Source organism: Mobula hypostoma, chromosome 22, assembly GCF_963921235.1.
Source record: "Mobula hypostoma chromosome 22, sMobHyp1.1, whole genome shotgun sequence".
NCBI classification, from domain to species: domain Eukaryota; kingdom Metazoa; phylum Chordata; class Chondrichthyes; order Myliobatiformes; family Myliobatidae; genus Mobula; species Mobula hypostoma.
The window spans coordinates 21,030,536-21,050,352 of NC_086118.1; the positions used below are offsets into that span (position 1 = coordinate 21,030,536).

At 43.6% G+C, this 19,817-nt stretch overlaps 1 protein-coding gene across 1 annotated transcript in view; it reads right to left on the bottom strand.

Moving 5' to 3' along the window:
* Positions 1-9,542: 9,542 nt before the first annotated feature.
* Positions 9,543-19,817, bottom strand: part of b3gntl1 (UDP-GlcNAc:betaGal beta-1,3-N-acetylglucosaminyltransferase-like 1) — a 374,862-nt gene continuing 364,587 nt past the window's right edge. Inside the window, exon 12 of the mRNA XM_063030766.1 lies at positions 9,543-12,456. Within this exon, the coding sequence (XP_062886836.1) occupies positions 12,376-12,456 (81 nt within the window). The 3' untranslated portion in view covers positions 9,543-12,375. The remainder of the gene's footprint in view (positions 12,457-19,817) is intronic.

Consider the following 19,817-nt stretch of genomic DNA (forward strand, 5'->3'; position numbering starts at 1 on the left):
AAAGAGGGAAATTTGACTGGACAAAATTGGCACCATGTTATAGTAATACTAAATTTTCAAAAGACCTATATATACTTGAATGAAGAGTATACTGACCAATACTAAACCAGGCATGACGACCTGCCTCAGAGTACTGAAATGTTATGTTTATCCAGTTATTTTATATGGCTCAGAATGTTGGACAATATCTAGTAACATGAGGTAACGAATTGTAGCAGCAAAAATGTGGTTTTTGAGGAGGATGCAAAGAATATTATGGACGAAACGAATATCTAATGAGGATGTCATGAACAGAGAAAATACAAGAAGAGATATAATGTATGAGATCTTGAAAGGGCAATGTAACTTGATTGGACATGTGATTAGGAAAGAGGAGTTACAATGCACGGTAATTATGGGAAAGATTGAAGGGAAGAAAGCAAGAGGAAGGCAAAGGCAAATGATGATGGAGACAGCAGCCAGAGAATTGGAAATGAATACCAATGAATTGATCCACTTGACCTGAAACAGGAGTGCGTGGGCCATGGCAGTCAAAGCTCAAACTGGGCACGGCACCTGATGACGATGATGATGATGATATATACCTGATGGTAATGCATGATTTCATTCTTTCTGTTACATTCAAATATTTGTATTGTTAGTGTATGTTTAATATAATTTCAGGAATGTGAGCGTTGATATGAACCTGAAGAACGTGGCCGATGGCGACATCCTTCAGATAGTTCACAAAAATACTCCTTTTACTTCTTCTTTTAAATATGATTCTACTACTAAGGCGTGTGCAGTAGTAACCTGTGATTTATATTTTGATGGCGTGTTTCTGAGCGATCTGGTACCTTGCTGTCTCTGAGAGAATTCCGTGAGGTTTGGAGCAGAGTGTGGAGGCTAAGAAACCTGGAGACAGGGTGTGAGCCCATGATTGACTCTATTTCTCAATGATTAAAGTGTTGAGCAAGATTGAAATCAACGAGGATGAGAACGGAAGGTGAGCGGGTGTTCAGCACTGTCTGCTTGTGTGTGACTAGTCTCTCTCTTTCCTTCCTGTTTGTTGCTGCCAGAGGATGGTGCCAGAGCCTTGGGTCTTGGGCAAAGTTTAAGTCTCGCAGCTTGAGGACTGGACTCTGCATTTCAGGTTATATATATTTCTGGTTACTCCTTCTTTTATTTTGTGTGATTTTGATTGAGGACTGCAGTCAATGAATGACACAGTGCTAAATTGAACTAAACATGCCTAGACTGTTTCAAGGACTCTATGGTTTGATGTTTCATATTCTGCACCATAGAAAGGGTGCAGACGAGATTTACAAGGATGTTGCCTGGATTGGGGAGCATGCCTTATGAGAATAGGTTGAGTGAACTCAGCCTTTTCTCCTTGGAGCAACGGAGGATGAGAGGTGACCTGATAGAGGTGTATAAGACGATGAGAGGCATTGATCCTGTGGATAGTCAGAGGCTTTTTCCCAGGGCTGAAATGGCTAGCTTGAGAGGGCACAGGTTTAAGCTGCTTGGGAGTAGGTACAGAGAAGAGGACAGGGGTAAGTTTTTTACACACAGAGTGGTGAGTGTGTGGAATGGGCTGTCAGCGATGGTGGTGGAGGCGGATACGATAGGGTCTTTTAAGAGACTCCTGGACAGGTACATGGAGCTCAGAAAAATAGAGGGCTATGGGTAACCTTGGGTAATTTTTAAGGTAAGGACATGTTCGGCACAGCTTTGTGGGCCGAGGGGCCTGTATTGTGCTGTAGGTTTTCTATGTTTTCATTCTGTGTGTTTATTGCTCTTTTTTTGCCATTTGCGTGAGTTGTTCTTTTTTATGCATGGTGGGTATTTGATGTTTTCTCTGAACAGGTTCCAGTGTGTTTCTATGTTTTGTGGCTGACTGTAGGAAGAAGACTTGTAGAGTTGTGTACTGCATACATACTTCGATTCTTTGAATCTTTGAATGTTCTACACATAAATAAAGAAATCTACACATGCTCATTAAGATTCAGGCAGCTTGGAATATCAGTGATTTAGTTTTCTCTCTGAATTAACTTCTAATTTCTTGCGCTGAACTCTCTTAGTTCTTTCTGTGGTTTTAGTGCTGGGATGGGAAACATTTCTCTGGCTTTTGCTGAATGTCAGCAGCAAACACTTCTATGTACTGATTCCCTCGCCAAGCACTGTCTCAGCCTGAACTCTGCCATCTCGGTGGCTGGAGTCTGCTGGTCATAGAGTTGTAGACGATGGAAAAAGGCCCTTCAGCCCATAATGTACATGCCCATGAACGCTGGTTCATGAGCAGCCGGTAAACAGGCAAGACCAGAAAGAATGTAGGAAAGCAGACTACTTGGCATCCAAAAGTTCCTGAGTCTGAAAATGCCTTTGGTCAAACCTCACCTGGAGCACTGAATGTAGATGTGCTCTCTAACCATGAGAACATAAAAAATGGGAGCTGGAGTAGGTGTCTGGCCTATCTAGCATGCTCTGATATTCAGTGACATCATGGCTGATCTGGTATGGGGGGGGTGGTGCAGAGGGTGTGGTGCTACTGCACAGGATCGAGAGAAACTGCAGACAGTTGCAAAATTAGCTCCATCGTGGGTAGTAGCTTCCCTAGAATCCAAGGCATCCTCAAGGAGAGGTCCCTTGGTAAGGCGGCGTTCATCGTTAAGGAACCCCACCACCTTGGGCAGGCCCTCTTCTCATTCTTACTGTCAGGAAGGAGATTCAGAAGCCTGAAAACACACACTGAGTGATTCAGGAACACCTTCTTCCCCTCTGCCATCCAGTTCCTAAATGGGTATTGAACTCATGGACACTACCCATACTACTTTTGAAAACTTTCTGTTTTTGCACTACTAATTTAAATTTAACTATTTAAGATATACTCACTGTAAGTCATTTTTTCTATATTTATCATATATTGCATTGTACCGTTGCTGCTAAGTTAACAAATTTCATGACATATGCTGGTGACTTTACACCTGATTCTGATTCTGACTCAGGTCCACCTTTCCCTCATAACCTTTAATTTCCCTACCATGCAAGAATCTGTCTAACTCTGTCTTAAATACATTTAATGAGGTAGCCTCTACTGCTTCCTGGGCAGAGGGTTCCACAGATGCACTACCACTCCTCATCTCCATCCTACATCAACTCCCCACAACCTTGAGACTGTGTCCCTTAGCCATGCAAACACCTTCCCTGCCTTTACCTTACCTAAAGAAGATAGAGACAGGGTACCTGGCCAAGTACTAAAGACCTGTGCTGATCAACTGGCTGGACTGTTCACTGAGATCTTCGGCAGTCTGAGGTACCCTCCTGCTGCAAGCAGGCTTCAATTATATGATGCCTAAGAAGAATATGGTGACTTGCCTCAAAGACTATCAACCAGTAGCACCTACAATCAGAGTGATGGAGTGTTTTGAGAGGTTGGTGTTGAGACATATCAACTCCTGCCTGAGAAGCGACTTAGATCCGTTCCAATTTGCCTACCGGAGCAACAACAGATGCCATCTCATTGGCCCTTCACTCAACCCTGGAACGTCTGTACAGCAAAGATGCACACAGTACATCAGGGTGCTTTTTGTTGACTGCAGCTCAGCGTTCAATACCATTATCCCCTCAAAATTCATCAATAAGCTCCCAGACCTTGGTCTCAATACCTCCTTGTGTGTTTGGATCTTTAATTTTCTCACTTGCAGACTCCAGTCAGTTTGAATTGGCAACAACATCTTCTCCACAGTCTCCATCAGCACAGGTGCACCACAAGGCTGTGTGCTTAGCCCCTGCTCTACTCACCAAAACAACAACCTCTTACTCAATGTCAGTAAGACCAAGGAACTGATTATTGACTTCAGAAGAAGGAAGCCAGAGCTCCATGATCCAATCCTCATTGTGGGATCAGAGAAGGAGAGGGTCAGCAACTTTAAAACTTCCTCGGTGTCAGTATATCGGAGGACCTCTCCTGGGCCCAGCTCATAAGTGCAATTACAAAGAGAATGCAGCAGCACTGCTACCTTCCTTAAGAGTTTGCAAAGATTCAACACGATGTCTAAATCCTTGACCAACTTCTATAGATGTGTAGAGGAGAGTATCACAGCCTGGTGTGGAAACACGAATGCCCTTGAACACAAAAGCCTACAAAAGGTAGTGGATATAGCTCAGTCCATCATGGGTAAAGCCCTTCCCACCATTGAGCACATCGACATGAAACGCTATCGCATGAAAGCAGCATCCATCATCAGGGACCCCCACCACCCAGGACATGCTCTCTTCTCATTGCTGCCATCAGGAAGAAGGTACACAAGCCTCAGGACTCACACCACCGGGTTCAGGAACCGTTACTACCCCTCAACCGTCAGGCACTTGAACCGAAGGGGATAATGTCACTCAACTTCACTTGTCCTACCATTGAAATGTTCCCACAACCAATGGACTCACTTTCAAATACGCTGCACCTCATTTATAGCTTATTTATTATTATTATCATTTCTTTCTTTTTGTATTTGCACAGTTTGTTGTCTTGTGCCCTGTGATTGAAGCCCCAGGTCGGTGCAGTCTTCCATTGATTCTGTTATGGTTATTATTCTAAGGATTTATTGAGTATGCCCTCAAGAAAATGACTCTCAGGGTCATATATGGTGATGTACATGTACTTCGATAATACATTCACTTTGAACTTTGAAGTGGCGGGGAGAGATAGCAGCGCGCCATGCGCACGCAGCCCTCCGGTGAAAAATGATATCATATCCGTTAAATAGGGCCGTGGACAGTTCTGATTTGATGGAGACAGACGTGAAAGCACAGAGGAAAATCTGGAGAAATTTCTGAAACGCCAGTTCGCTGTTGTTGTTACTGCGCAATCCAGAATCTTCCGGGGGGAAGGCCTCAAAATCCCCGGCTTTGCCTGCTGTTGGTGACCGAGATTGAGGTCGAATCATTTGGATAGAGATGGCGCTCAGTACTCGGTGTCGGAGAGCTGATCGGAGGCTCAAAGTTTTTGGACGGCTCAGAGTCAGACTGTGGTTGGGCATGGCAGGAAGAGTTTTTCTTCCTTCTTCCGTCTGCGTGAGATGTGGGACATTTGAGAGACTTTGAACTTTTTACTGTGCTCATGGACTCCTTCATCAAGTTATGGTGTTGTTGCACTGTTGTAACCATATGTTATAATTATGTGGTTTTGTTAGTTTTTTTCAGTCTTGGTCTGTCCTGTATTTTGTGATATCACACTGGAGGAAATATTGCATCATTTCTTAACGCATGCATTACTAAATGACAATAAAAGAGGACTGCGTGTCTTCATAATCTAAAAAGGTACACTTCTCTTGGATCTACAGAGCATGGACCTACTAGAATGATGCCTGTGACAAGGGAGTGGATCTGTGAGTTCAATTTGAGCAATGACTGAAGTTTAGAAGTGTGAGAAAGAAAGGAGTGTGATGTAATTGTCTCCATTTGCCTGGGTGGATGCAGCTACAATAACACTTTGACACCATATAGGACAGAAAAGCCTAGGGGGTAGAGACCCCCATCCACAACCATTCACTCAGTCCACCTGCAGGATGCACTGCAGCAACTCAGCAGGGTCCTTAGTCAGCACCTTCCAAGGCCCAAATATATCACAGTTCTTTCCCTGTCATTGGGTCAAAATCCCGGAATTCCCTCCCTAACATTAGGTGGGATCACCACACCTCAAGGACTGCAGAGATTCCAGATCACAGCTCACCGACACCTTCTCAATGGAAATTAAGGATGGGCAATTAAATGCTAGCTCAGATTGCGAAGCCCACATCCCCTAAATGAATTTTTAAAATACTCACGATTCTAAAGATGAGTAAAGCAGAAGCTCATTCCTTTGGCTGGAGTTTCTAAGTGGAGTCATAGTCTTAGGACAAGATGACAGCCAGTTAGGATGGAAATGAGAGACATTTACGTAAGTAGCAGGTTGTACATCTTCAGATATCTCCAAAAATTCTCCTGATCTAGTACTAATGTAAAAAATAAAAGACAGGATTTGATTTCTCTAGATGTTTCCCTTCCTGCGCTAGTTTGAAATTCAAAGTAATTACTTCACGTGCTTAAGTATATTAAAATAAACGGATTTATGATATTTAGGAGTGATTTGTGTGATGTACAATCTTCTACAAAGCACAATAGGGAAGATTAAGAATAATGGTTGTAAGGTCAACCTGGGTACACATTAGGTTTTCAGATGTTGCTGATGCTTTCTCTATAGCCCAGTAAATACTCAGCAGCATGTAGCTGGCTTCGGCAGAACATCCTACTGCAATGCGGGTTCTTTTTTAACATTTAAGAATAAATTGGACAGATACATGGATGGGAGGTGTATGGAGGGATATGATCCGTGTGCAGGTCAGTGGGACTAGGCAGAAAATGGTTCGGCACAGCCAAGAAGGGCCAAAGGGCCTGTTTCTGTGCTGTAGTTTCTATGGTTCTATGGTTCTAAGATTAACCTCCTGGAATACTGGGAAGCATTTCTCCAGCTGTCTGGCCCTGAGCAGCCTCTGAGGTAGCTGTGCTCAAATGTCCATTGAGAAGGAAAATGAATTCCAGTTTATCTAAATGTCTAGGAATCTCACCGTGTCCTCAGAAAGTCTGTCTCAGAAAATATGTACTGTCTTTACCCATTCTAATGGAACTCTATAAAAGATTACTCAACATTTATAAGTAAATCTGACACTGAAGATTACTTTGATGTTATAGGAGTTTATTTTGTCAAAAAGTAAATCCTTGATTTGAAATTGAATTCTGGTGTGGAACATCAATGAATCCTGTAGATTAGACTGCACAGAGCTCTCTGGCTGAGAGACCCACCATGACCTGGGATTATTGTTCCTTTCCAAGCACCTGATGGATGGAACAGCAGGCAAGAGTTGACTTCCCAAATGAGAAAAACTGCATCAGCATTAATTAAGTCTAGGCATCAAGATTTGAAGTGAATGGCAAATAAAACTTATTGTAATTGGTGTGCCAGTGATGGAGTAGAGGGATAGGTAAATAGGGGTATAGACTAAGAAGAATGATTAGCTAGTGATCAATACTGTCGCTGGGACAAGCCAGAAAGAAACTTTACCCAGCAACAGCCATTGTTCTCTAATGGTTCAAATAAGGAACTATCTGATCATGCAGAGGTATCTCAAGGTATAACTAAATATAGGAAGGATAGTGTAGGGGTTAGAATATTCTAGAGAAAAGGGGAAGGTGTCCGCATGAGGAACTGATGGGCTAGCTTTGGCTTAAAATAATTATAACCAACTAACCAATGATCAATTAAAATGTGTGGCCACTGGGAGATCCTGCTTTCTCTGGCGGACAGAGCATAGGTGTTCAGCAAAGTGGTCTCCCAGTCTGCGTCGGGTCTCGCCAATATATAGAAGGCCACATCGGGAGCACAGGACGCAGTATTTCAGCAAAGCGGTCTCCCAGTCTGCCCTTACACTTCCTCCCTTCAGGGCCCCAGACAGTCCTTCCAGGTGAGGTGACACTTCACCTGTGAGTCGGCTGGGGTGATATACTGCATCCGGTGCTCCCGATGTGGTCTTCTATATATTGGTGAGACCCAACGCAGACTGGGAGACCGCTTTGCTGAACACCTACGCTCTGTCCGCCAGAGAAAGCAGGATCTCCCAGTGGCCACACATTTTAATTCCACATCCCATTCCCATTCTGACATGTCTATCCATGGCCTCCTCTACTGTAAAGATGAGGCCACACTCAGGTTGGAGGAACAACACCTTATATTCCGTCTGGGTAGCTTCCAGCCTGATGACATGAACATCGATTTCTCTAACTTCCGCTAATGCCCCACCTCCCCCTCGTACCCCATCCGTTATTTATTTTTATACACACATTCTTTCTCTCACTCTTCTTTTTCTCCCTCTGTCCCTCTGACTATACCCCTTGCCCATCCTCAGGGTTCCCCCACCCCCCTTGTCTTTCTCCCTGGGCCTCCTGTCCCATGATCCTCTCATATCCCTTTTGCCAATCACCTGTCCAGCTCTTGGCGCCATCCCTCCCCCTCCTGTCTTCTCCTATCATTTTGGATCTCCCCCTCCCACTTTCAATCTCTTACTCACTCTTCCTTCAGTTAGTCCTGACGAAGGGTCTCGGCCTGAAACGTCGACTGCACCTCTTCCTAGAGATGCTGCCTGGCCTGCTGCGTTCACCAGCAACTTTGATGTGTCGTCTTCCTTGGAACTGCTTATTCGTGCTGGTGGCAAATTAAAAGTACTGAGAAAACCTAAGCATTAAGTAATACTATCAGGCTAATGTGGCATAATTGACTCTTCATGAAAGGATATGGAAATTCCTTCTGAGGTCAAGAGTAACCATCCGAGGCAGGTGATGTCATGAGTATCTTGGTGCTTAACGGTTATATATTGAAAGCAACGATTCTTTGCTGGCAGGCGTACATGAAGAAACGCCAAAAGCAAAGATCTGGCTTCAACAATGTGTTGAGTCAGCAACACCGAAGTCTTTGAATACAAGCAACCTTCACTTAATGTATTTTGAATACACCTGATGTAAAGGCCTGGGGCAATTCATGCTCAGGCATGAACTTGCTGTCTCTGGTGAGTGAATAACTATGTTTAATACGATGATTGCATGTCATTATTATTCCCAAAGTAAAAAAAAAGCCTTGTCTGATTGTGCAGATGAGATGATTTGTTGATTTTAAACATAATATAAGCTTTTGAACTTGCTTCAAGGAAACGACTTGCAAAGGGACTAGTTGCAAATGATAGCAGACATATCATTTTAAAAAAGTCACATGTAGGCAAAGGATTCAGCACAATTAATAACTTTGCAAAAACGCTTCACTGCACTAAGTATCTTGAGATCAAGTGTGTGTGGTGAAACTCTGTGCATACGACGCAGAAGTCACAATACAGCCAAGCAAATGATTGCGTGATAAATAACGGAAAGTGAGGTGACTTATTCTATCAAATCTGCATGGAATGTGTGAAAGTGGCAGGGGGAGGGAGATGGTGGCTTCTGATTTTAACTTTCTTGCTCTACCGGGGGCAGGGTGGACACCACTGAAAGGAAGCTATGTCAGCACTGGCTGTAAACCAGGGACCCCATCACATATCCTGAGATCAGAATCGGGTTTAATATTAACGGCATATGGCGTGAAATTTGTTTGTTATGCAGCAGCAGTACAATAAAATGGTGAATTACGGTGAGAAAGTCGGGATTAAAGTTCAACGTTGAAAGGCAAAACCAACCAAACCAGATTCTTGCCCCTTTCCTTCCGAGGAATTTCAGACCTAAAATTTAGCTTTCACACATCATTCTAAATTCATCAAAACATTGATCAACAACATTTGAAAGATGCTAAGAAGTGTGACCCATGAAAATGTGTGACATATACAATGAATTGTTTGACATTTAACATAGATTTATATTAATGTTACAAAAATTAACTTTTTATGACTTTTATTCCTATTTCTTATTGGTCTGTGGTTTGCTTATTATACAACAGTTAAAAGTGCATATGTGCAAAAAGAAGAGATAGTAAAAACACATTGCTTTATTTCCATTTAAAACATTATTGCTCATTGTTCACTGCCATTTGAAACGTTGTTGGTCACAACATCAAAGTCATACATACAACGATCATCAGAGGTGAAGTTCACAACTCTATACATTTACGTGCAACACCGTGCTGAAACTGACACTGTGATCCACTGACTTCTCGCACCTGCTGGCCTTTAGACCAGTAGGTGTGAACTCTGTAGCCAGCTCTACAAAGAACTGCCATTATTAAGGCAAAACTCTTTGAGCTGCTGAGAGGGTTACTACTAAAGCCTGATTTATACTTCTGCGTTAACTCAACGCCGTAACCAACGCAAGTGACTTACGTGCGTTGTGAGCATTTATACTTGTGCGTTGGTGTGTCTGCATCGCTCTGCAATTCAGGCACGTTGCGCATGCACACACACCTGCCCGCGCAAGGTTTCGTGGTCATGGTAATCTTTCTCAGGGTAAACAAGAAACGAGCGTATTTTTTCGTAAAAGCCAAATGTGTCCTCCATAATTTCGGAGGTCTGTAAAGCTTTATGGAAAGCATTGCAGCCAGAGTTCCTTCCCTGCCCTTCAGTAGCCCAACAGGAAGCTATTGCAGTGTAGAAGGAAATGCGATGCTACCAAGCCGACCAATCACAGTTGTTCGGTCTGTGTTGCCGTGACGCGCGGTTACATTTTGGGAGAGGTGTGCATCGCAGCAACGCACGCTCTCGCGTAGGGATTCGCGTCGGGTTTGCGGCGACGCAGTACTTACGGCGACGCGTTGATGCAGAAGTATAAATCAGGCTTAAGTGTTGTGCTGCGTTGTGGGGGTGGGGTGGGTCAGAACAATCTTCAAGAGAACGTCCACTAGAAGCAAGTTCTCCGAGAGTTGGGGGCTATGAATGGTATCTAGGCTGAACCTGTTAGGTTCTGGCAGGTTATACCTGGGGAGATCTCTATAAAATGAGAACAGCCTTTGAATTTCTCTTCTTTCAGGAAGCAGCAGTTCATGAATTTTTTCATGCTTTTCCTGCATCTTGAGGCTGAGTAGTTGAAGTCTCTCCTTGATTATGGAGTCTGAGGGGAAATCCTGGTTCAGCAAGTGAAGAGTAAACTGTGCGATGTAGCTGAGATATGGGTGACTGTGATCCTGACCTCTATGTACAAAGCACTGCAGGTGCTCGTGTGAGTTTGCATTTGATGCCATTGAAGGACACAGATCTTGGTGAGAGCAAAGAATGTAGTTTGAGTGTAGTCTCTTTAAGTTGTATGGCTTCAAAGGAAATACGGCAAATTAAAGGTGTGCGGAGAATTTGTTTTGGTGTATTAACTGCATGTCCTGTATAGCAATAACAGCAAATTAGACGCTCTGCAAAAGATCATGAAACTGTCCAAAAACGCTGCAAAGAAGTGCGATTACACCTAGAACCATGCTAAAATGAGACTTGTGCAGTTCCTAACAGGAAAGAGTTGATAAGAAAATGTGGCAATGCTGGAACAAAGCAATTTCCTCTCCAGGTGGAGGGACCCCTGCAGAATCCTTGCCATGAGCAGTCCCTCAGTTCTGCAAGGTGGACGACGATCTGTAAAGCTGGATTTGCAGAGCAGGATATATGCAGGGTAACTGTGGTGACCCAGTGGCGTGATGGATATGGTGTCAATCTCCAGAGCAGGGGATTGTGGGATTAGTCTCATCTGGGTTGCATTGTAGCACTGTTTTTCTTGATTATTAAAGGCATCAAATGTTACAGGGAGCAGGCAGGAGAATGGTGATGAGAGGGATAATAAATCAGCAGAGAAGACTTGACAGGCCAAACGGCCTAATTCTTAAGCCTTATGGCCAGGTGGAAGTAAACAGACCATAATCAGTGAGGTAATAACCAGTGATGATGTTTTAAATACTCTGAGCACTATGAGCTGTAATTAGTGAGCGCTGTGTCCAAAATATTTGTGTTAAAGTGGAAACACATTAAATGCCAATCAAAATGCAATGTTATTTTTATGTGTTGCCCTTACAGCATTGATTAGCCACGGAGTTGTACAGCACAGAAACAGGCCCTTCAGCCCACTACACTCGTGCCAACCTTTCTGCCCATCTCCACATTTTGTCTGCAGCAGGTCTCCAAGTGGAAGAATCGGGGGCGGGCCGATGGAAATGAGGGGAGAATAAAATAGGATTACCATACACTGGTGGTCGATGGTCAGCAAGAGCTCTGGGCTGAAGGACCTATTTCTGTGCTGTATGACTTTCTGGTGCAAAGCAGACTCAAGGATTCAAAGTACATTTATTATCAAAGAGCATATAAATTGTACAACCCCGAGATCTGTCTGCTCATGGGCAGCCACAAAGCAAAAACCTGAACAAACCCAATTAAAAAAAGACCCAATACACAAAGAAAAAAAAACACAAATTATGCGAACAATAAAAGCCAGTAAAAGCATTCCGAACTAAATTGAGTCCATAGACCTGGAGCTCAGTGTAGCCAGAGTAGGCCCATAGCCTGGTCTCAGTTCATCACACAGCGGGGCTAATCACCGCAAAGCTTGCAAACACAAAGTCCGTTGCAGCCGAAGCAGTCTGGCAGCCTCAACGCCGTGGACAGAGGAATGAACATCATGGAAGAGCGAGTGGAATTGGCCCGACACCCTACCTTTTCAGCCTGTTGGACCGGCATTTAAATCATCCTAATGCAAGAACGTTCTGAGCAAGAAACTGGTGCTAAGGTAAAAGTTCAACCATGATCTTACTGAATGGAGCAGATGTGAGAGGCCAAATAGCCTCCTGCTACTTGCACTCCTTAAGTCCTTATATTCTTACAGGCATTGTGGAATTCGGCCGTGGAGATTAGCCCGGGGTCCTCAGCTGAAATGATAGTAGTCCACTCCTTCCTTCAGTTTCAGTGAGTGCAAATTTTCTTCAAACCCACCATCTGTCAGGTCCTGCCAAAACGAGAAATGTTAGATCACATCAGCCTTGCTTTTTATCTCATAATTGATGACATAAGTGCAAGTCTAATCCATGCTGAAACCTGGCAGCTTGTCAATGTGCTAGGAGCTGTGTCCTCAGTTGTTGAGAAATACATCCCAGAGTATGAATCAGCTCAGGGGGTCAAAGATTTGTGAGCACCAACACCGTTCCTGACAGTTTGCCACTGTGAGCCTCCAGCTGTTTGAACATTTTCCTCTGTGCAAATAGTGAAAACACAAAAACAAACCAACAGCTGGTTATTCTGTGCAAGGGCTAATTATTAGTTTGTAGGGTTGTTCGCTGAGCCTGGAGGTCAGGTCGCAAGCGTTTCGTAACCAGTCGAGGTGACATCATCAGTTGCACAATTGATGATGTCATCTCGACTGGTGACAAGACATTTGCGGCCTGACCTCCAGGCTCTGCGAACAAGCAGCCAAACCAAGCTACCAATCTTTTTTTTCATTTCAAAGGTTTAATTATGTTCTTGATTGGAAGCTATGAGAACACCACCACTTAATTTCCAGTCCACTTCAGTGGTGATATACCTCCATCTTAATGTACAGTACATGTTGAATTTATCTTCTGACTTTAATTCATCTAATTTTATTATGCAATTATTTCATATATTATTGTTCTGCCACGATGGTCGGTAGACTCGAACAACATTTGGGAGCAAATTCTACTGGAAGGTTCTCTGTCATTCAGCTCCCAACTGCTGCTGCAAAATTAATTTCATTTGTTTTTGGTGACCTAAACCTTTGGACTTGATCACAGTCACCAAATTAGATCCCTTCAAAATATGCCTAATTGGCCTAAGATTGATTGACACCCATAAAGAAGGACTGATATGGGACCCACACAATTCTTGATGGTACAAGGCTTTATTGAACACTGCTGTATACTATGACAAAGGGAGTGGTTCCTTAATGCAGCTCTGCATGGTAGTCAGACACCAAAAGCACAGACGATGACTGTTGTGGAGTAGAGAAGGAAAGAGGACTCAGATTGATGAACGGGGACACTCAAGTCCTATATTACATACAATCAGGAAAAAGATCTTGGGTGCTGGAGATGACAGTGGAGCGGAGGCAATGTAGGAAATCAAACACAAAACTGGAGATGCTGGTACTTGGGGCGGGGGAATGGAACTGGGGACACTCAGCAGTTTGAATAGCAATGGTGGAAAGGAACAAAGTAAATGTTTCAATTTAAGACTGAGAAAGGGAGAAAATAAGATCAGAGAGTGGTGGTGGGTGTTGGGGGTGGGGGAGGGGTAGATAGATAATAGGGAATATCACCAAAATGGTGAGAGGAGGGTTGACTTGGTAAAACACTGTTGTTGAAGCCATGGGTTGATAGGGGAAGTTAGAAGACAGAGTGGGCGTGTGAGAGAGTGTGAGAAAGCAAATAAAGGAACATTAGAGAGCTGTGAAATGCAGGTCAGAGCTGTAGAAATCAACCAGTGTTGGTGGAGAGGGCAAAAACTGAGTCGACATGAAAGATGGTCAACCGACAGCATCTCTGATCATTTCCAATACAAACAGGAAGTAAGTGACCAACGGCATCACTGATCAGTTAGAAACATAGAAAACCTACAGCACAATATAGGCCCTTCGGCCCACAAAGCTGTGTTGGACATGTCCTTACCTTAGAAATTATCTAGGGTTACCCATACCCCTCTATTTTTCTGAGCTCCATATACTTGACCAGGAGTCTCTTAAAAGACCCTATTGTATCCCCCTCCACCACCATCGCCAGCAGCCCATTCCACACACTTACCACTCCCTACGTCAAAAACTTACCCCTGACATCTCCTCTGTACCTACTTCCAAGCACCTTAAAACTGTGCACTCTCGTGCTAGCCAGCCCTGGAAAAAGCCTGTGACTATCCACAAGATCAATGCCTCTTGTCATCTTATACACCTCTATCAGGTCACCTCTCATCCTCCGCCGCTCCAAGGAGAAAAGACCGAGTTCACTCAACCTATTCTCATAAGGCATGCTCCCCAATCCAGGCAACATCCTTGTAAATCTCCTCTGCACCCTTCCTATGGTTTCCACATTCATCTTATGGTGAGGCAACCAGAACTGAGCACAGTATTCCAGGTGAGGTCTGACCAGGGTCCTATATAACTGCAACATTACCTCACAGCTCCTAAACTCAATCCCACGATTGATGAAGGCCAATACACCGTATGCTTTCTTACCCACAGAGTCAACCTGTGCAGCAGCTTTGAGTGACCTATGCACTCGGATCCCAAGATCCCTCGGATCCTCCACACTGCCAAAAGTCTTACTATTAATACTATATTCTGCCATCATATTTGAACTACCAAAATGAACCACCTCACACTTATCTGGGTTGAACTCCATCTGTCACTTCTCAGCTCAGTTTTGCATCCTATCAATGTCCCGCTGTAACCTGTGACAGCCCTCCACATTATCCATAACACCTCCAACCTTTGTGTCATCAGCAAATTTACTCACCCATCCCTCCACTTCTTCATCCAGGTCATTTATAAAAATCATGAAGAGTAGGGGTCCTAGAACAGATCCCTGAGGCACACCACTGGTCACCGACCTCCATGCAGAATATGACCCGTCTACAACCACTCTTTGCCTTCTGTGGGCAAGCCAGTTCTGAATTCACAAAGCAATGTCCCCTTGGATCCCATGCTTCCTTACTTTCTCAATAAGCCTTGCATAGAGTACCTTGTCAAATGCCTTGCTGAAATCCATATACATTACATCTACTGCTCTACCTTCATCAATGTGTTCAGTCACATTTTCAAAAAATTCAATCAGGGTTGTAAGGCATGACCTGCCTTTCACAAAGCCAAGCTGACTATTCCTAATCATATTATGCCCCTCCAAATGTTCATAAATCTCGTCTCTCAGGATCTTCTCCATCAACTTACCAACCACTGAAGTAAGACTCACTGGTCTATCATTTCCTGGGCTATCTCTATTCCCTTTCTTGAATAATGGAACAAGATCCGCAACCCTGCAATCCTCCAGAACCTCTCCCGTCCCCATTGATGATGCAAAGATCATTGCCAGAGGCTCAGCAATCTCCTCCCTTGCCTCCCACAGTACCCTGGGGTACATCTCGTCCGGTCCCGGTGACTTATCCGACTTGATGCTTTCCAAAAGCTCCAGCACGTCCTCTTTCTTGATATCTACATGCTCAAGCTTCTCAGTCCACTGCAAGTCATCCCTAAACTTGCCAAGATCCTTTTCCGTAATGAATACTGAAGCAAAGTACTCGTTAAGTACCTCTGCTATCTCCTCCGGTTCCATACATACTTTTCTACTGTCACAATTGATTGGTGCTATTCTCTCACGTCTTATCCTCTTGCTCTTCACATACTCGTAGAATGCCTTGGGGTCTTCCTTAATCTGTCCATCAAGGCCTTCTCATGGCCCCTTCTGGCTTTCCTAATTTCTTTCTTAAGCTTCTTCCTGCTAGCCTTATAATCTTCTAGATCTTTATCATTACCTAGTTTTTTGAACCTTTCGTAAGCTCTTCTTTTCTTCTTGACTAGATTTACAAAAGCGTTTGTACACCATGGTTCCTATACCCTACCATCCTTTCCCTGTCTCATTGGAATGTATCTATGCAGAACTCCACGCAAATATCCCCTGAACATTTGCCACATTTCTTCCATACATTTCCTTGAGAACATCTGTTCCCAATTTATGCTTCCAAGTTCCTGCCTGATAACCTCATATTTCCCCTAACTCCAATTAAACGCTTTCCTAACTTGTCTGTTCCTATCCCTCTCCAATGCTATGGTAAAGGAGATAGCACTACCTCCAAAATGCTCTCCCAGTGAGAGATCTGACACCTGACCAGGTTCATTTCCCAATAGCAGATCAAGTACAGCCTCTCCTCTTGGAGGCTTATCTACATATTGTGCCAAGAAACCTTCCTGAACACACCTAACAAACTCCACCCCATCTAAACCCCTCGCTCTAGGGAGATGCCAATCGATATTTGGGAAATAAAAATCTCCCACCACGACAACCCTGTTATTATTACACCTTTCCAGAATCTGTCTCCCTATCTGCTCCTCAATGTCCCTGTTACTACCTGTGGTCTATAAAAAAACACCCAATAGAGTTATTGACCCCTTCCTAAAACAGAGAAAGTAAGTTACCTACAGCATCACTGATCAGTTCTAATACAAACAGAGAAAGTAAGTTACCTGAAAATACTGAGTTCAGAAAGTTGCGAAGTGCCCTGATAGAAAATTTGGTGCTGACTCTCAGGCTGTAGTTGGGCTTTGTGATACTGTTAAAGTGGCCGTTGACAGATTGGTGTGAGTAGGATGGAAAACAGTAATTGATATAAGCTGTTAAGATGGACATATTTAATCAGGGGACTGATAGGGCGTTTTGTCACAGAAGAAGTAGAAGGTGGTTAACCACCCAGAACCACAGAAGGATTGTATGTCCATATGTTCCTGTTGCGACCAGGAAACTATCAAAGTGGCAGAGGGCCTCACAAGTGCCATGGTAAGTTCAAAGTTCAAAGTACATTCATTATCGAAGTATGTACTGTATACAGTACACAACCTTGAGATTCATCTTCTTGCAGGCAGTCACAAAATAAAAAAAAACAATAAACCGATTAAAAAAACCCACACAACAAAGACCATCAGTCACCCAGTATATGAAAAAAGAACAAATCATGCCAACAATATATAAGGAAAACAAGTAACACACAGAAAATTAACCGCAGAGTCCCCGAAAGTGAGCACACAGCCACGGGGTCAGTTCAGCACCGAGGTGATTGGAGGCAGTACAGGAGCCCGATGACTGTCGACCAGACCACAGCCACAGAACAAGTTCAGTGCTGAGGCGAATGACGCCAGTCCAGGAGTTCGATGGTTGCAAGTCATAGTCACAGAGCCAATTCTGCGCTGAGGCAAATGCTGATGCTTGCAGGCCACAGCTACAGACTGAACCTGCAGAAAAATGATGGGGCCAACGCCACTTTTAAAAGAGGCAGGTAGGAGGTGGTTGCAGCAGTCTCCTTCAGCTGCGAGAATCTTTGCATTATGGAGCAATGATAAAAGAAATTCCATGGTATCTGAGGGAAAACGATGCACCACTACAGTATAAACTCTGCCCTTTTACGGATCTGCTTGCACTGGGATCTTGACTTCCTGAGCAGCAAATAGCAATCAGTAAGGACACACAGCAACACCTCCGCCACCATTATCCTCACAGGTGCCCCACAAGGCTGTGTCCTCAGTCCCCTACTCTTCTCCTTATACACTCACGTCCACGTGGCCAGGTTCTGCCCTAACTCCATCTACAAGTTTGCATGTGACATTTCCTTAGTGGGCCAAATCTCAAATAACGATGTCAAAGTACAAGAAGGAGATAGAGAGATTAGTGGCATGGTATCATGACAATATTTCCCCCAGTGTAATCAAAATAATAGAGCTGGACTTTGACTTCAGAGAGAGAGAGGGCAGTGCACACGCTCCTGTTCACATCAACAGTGGCAAGGTCAAGAGTATCAAAAGCTTCAAGTACTTCGGAGTGAACATCATCAATGGCCGTTAAAGTGCACTAGCACATCTACTTCTTCCGAAGGCTAAAGAAACTTGGCATGTCACAACTGGCCCTCTCCAACTTTTAAAGATGCACTACAGAAAGCATACCACCCAGATACATCATATGTCAACTGCTTTGTCTGAGATTACAGAGAGTTGTGGACACAGCTCAGCACATTGGAGAGATTAGCTTCCCCTCAGTCTACACTTCTCACTGTCTCAATGAAACAGCCAGAATAATCAAAGACCCCACCCATCCCAGACATTCCTTCTTCTCCCACCTCTCATTAGACAAAAGATTGAAGCACATACACAGAGTTTATATCTCTAAGAATATTAAACCTAAACAACTTCTGGTTATAATAGACCCCTTGTACAATGAGATGGACACTTGACCTCACAATCACCTCATTGTTTGCCTGCACTACACCTTCTCTGTAACTGTAACACTTTATTTTGCATTCTGTTATTACTTCTCCCTTGTACTACCTCGAGGTACTAATTTGATGAAATGATCCATTTGGATGACATTTTTTTTTCACTGCATCTCAACACAGGTGACAGTGGTAAACCAATTTACCAATTTATGTGCACACACACTACTGCAAGCACACTCTCACATTTACACCCTCACAGTTTTAGCCATGAAAACTCTTACCGGACCCCACACTGTCAGACGGCACATTCTTCCTCAGAGGTTAAGCAGCCAGAGGTAAAATAATGAAAAGATTTCCCATTCGTTTTGGATCCTCCATGCTGAAGCAAAGAATAAGAGGGGAGGACACAGGCCTGGGAGGATCTCCCCTCCCCCCGCTCCCCGTGAGAGTAGCTCCACACCTGGCTGCAGGAGACCTTTATCTCCTTTATGGCCAGAGAAGCTGTCGAGGCACAAATATCCTCATAAGCAGAAGCTATAATAAACTTTCTAGGTAATCTTACAAACTGTGACCATTGTGGTCACTACATCCTCTTTGTTAGCAACCTCACGACATCAGTTTCACTGCATCAGTTGGAAGGTTTGTGGGTGACTGCAATCTTTATATAGATTGGATAAGTTAAGTTAGCCGGAGGAAGAGTTTATGGGTCTGTTTCACAGCAACGTGCTGTAGCCAACAAGGGAACAGGCAGTCCTAAAGAACGGGTCTCAGCCCGAAATGTTGACTGTTTACTCTTTTCCACAGATGCTCCCTGGCCTGCTGAGTTCCTCCAGCATTTTGTGTGTGTTCCTTCGGATTTCCAGCATCTGCAGATTTTCTCCTGTTCATAATAAGCTATTTTAATTCTGATTATTTCTAAGGCAGGATTAATTATTGATTTTAAGTAATATTCATAATATGCTCGAAATTCTGGGAAAGAGCCATCATGGGTTGGAAATGAGAAACTTTGGGCTTGAGCTAGGGTTTCAAACTTAAATAAAAAAACAATTATGGAGACAAAAATGGGGAAGTAAATTATCGGATGATAGGAAGTGTGAGTAGCAGCAGGTAATTAAGGACATTTTCATAATTCTTAACAATGATAGCTTTCATTAAGAAATAAAGACTCCGTCAGAATAATCCATCTGTGGCTAACTTAGGCAGTTAAGGATGATATGAAATGAAAGCATGGTAGCAATGAATATAAAGCAGACAGTAAGAGTTTCTATAAACACTGTACATAAAGAGATAAACAGTAGCCAAGGCAAACATCGGCCCCTTAGAAGATGTAACTGGGAAATTACTAATGCACAATGCAGGGGATTTGAACAAGTGCTTTGTCTTTAAGGC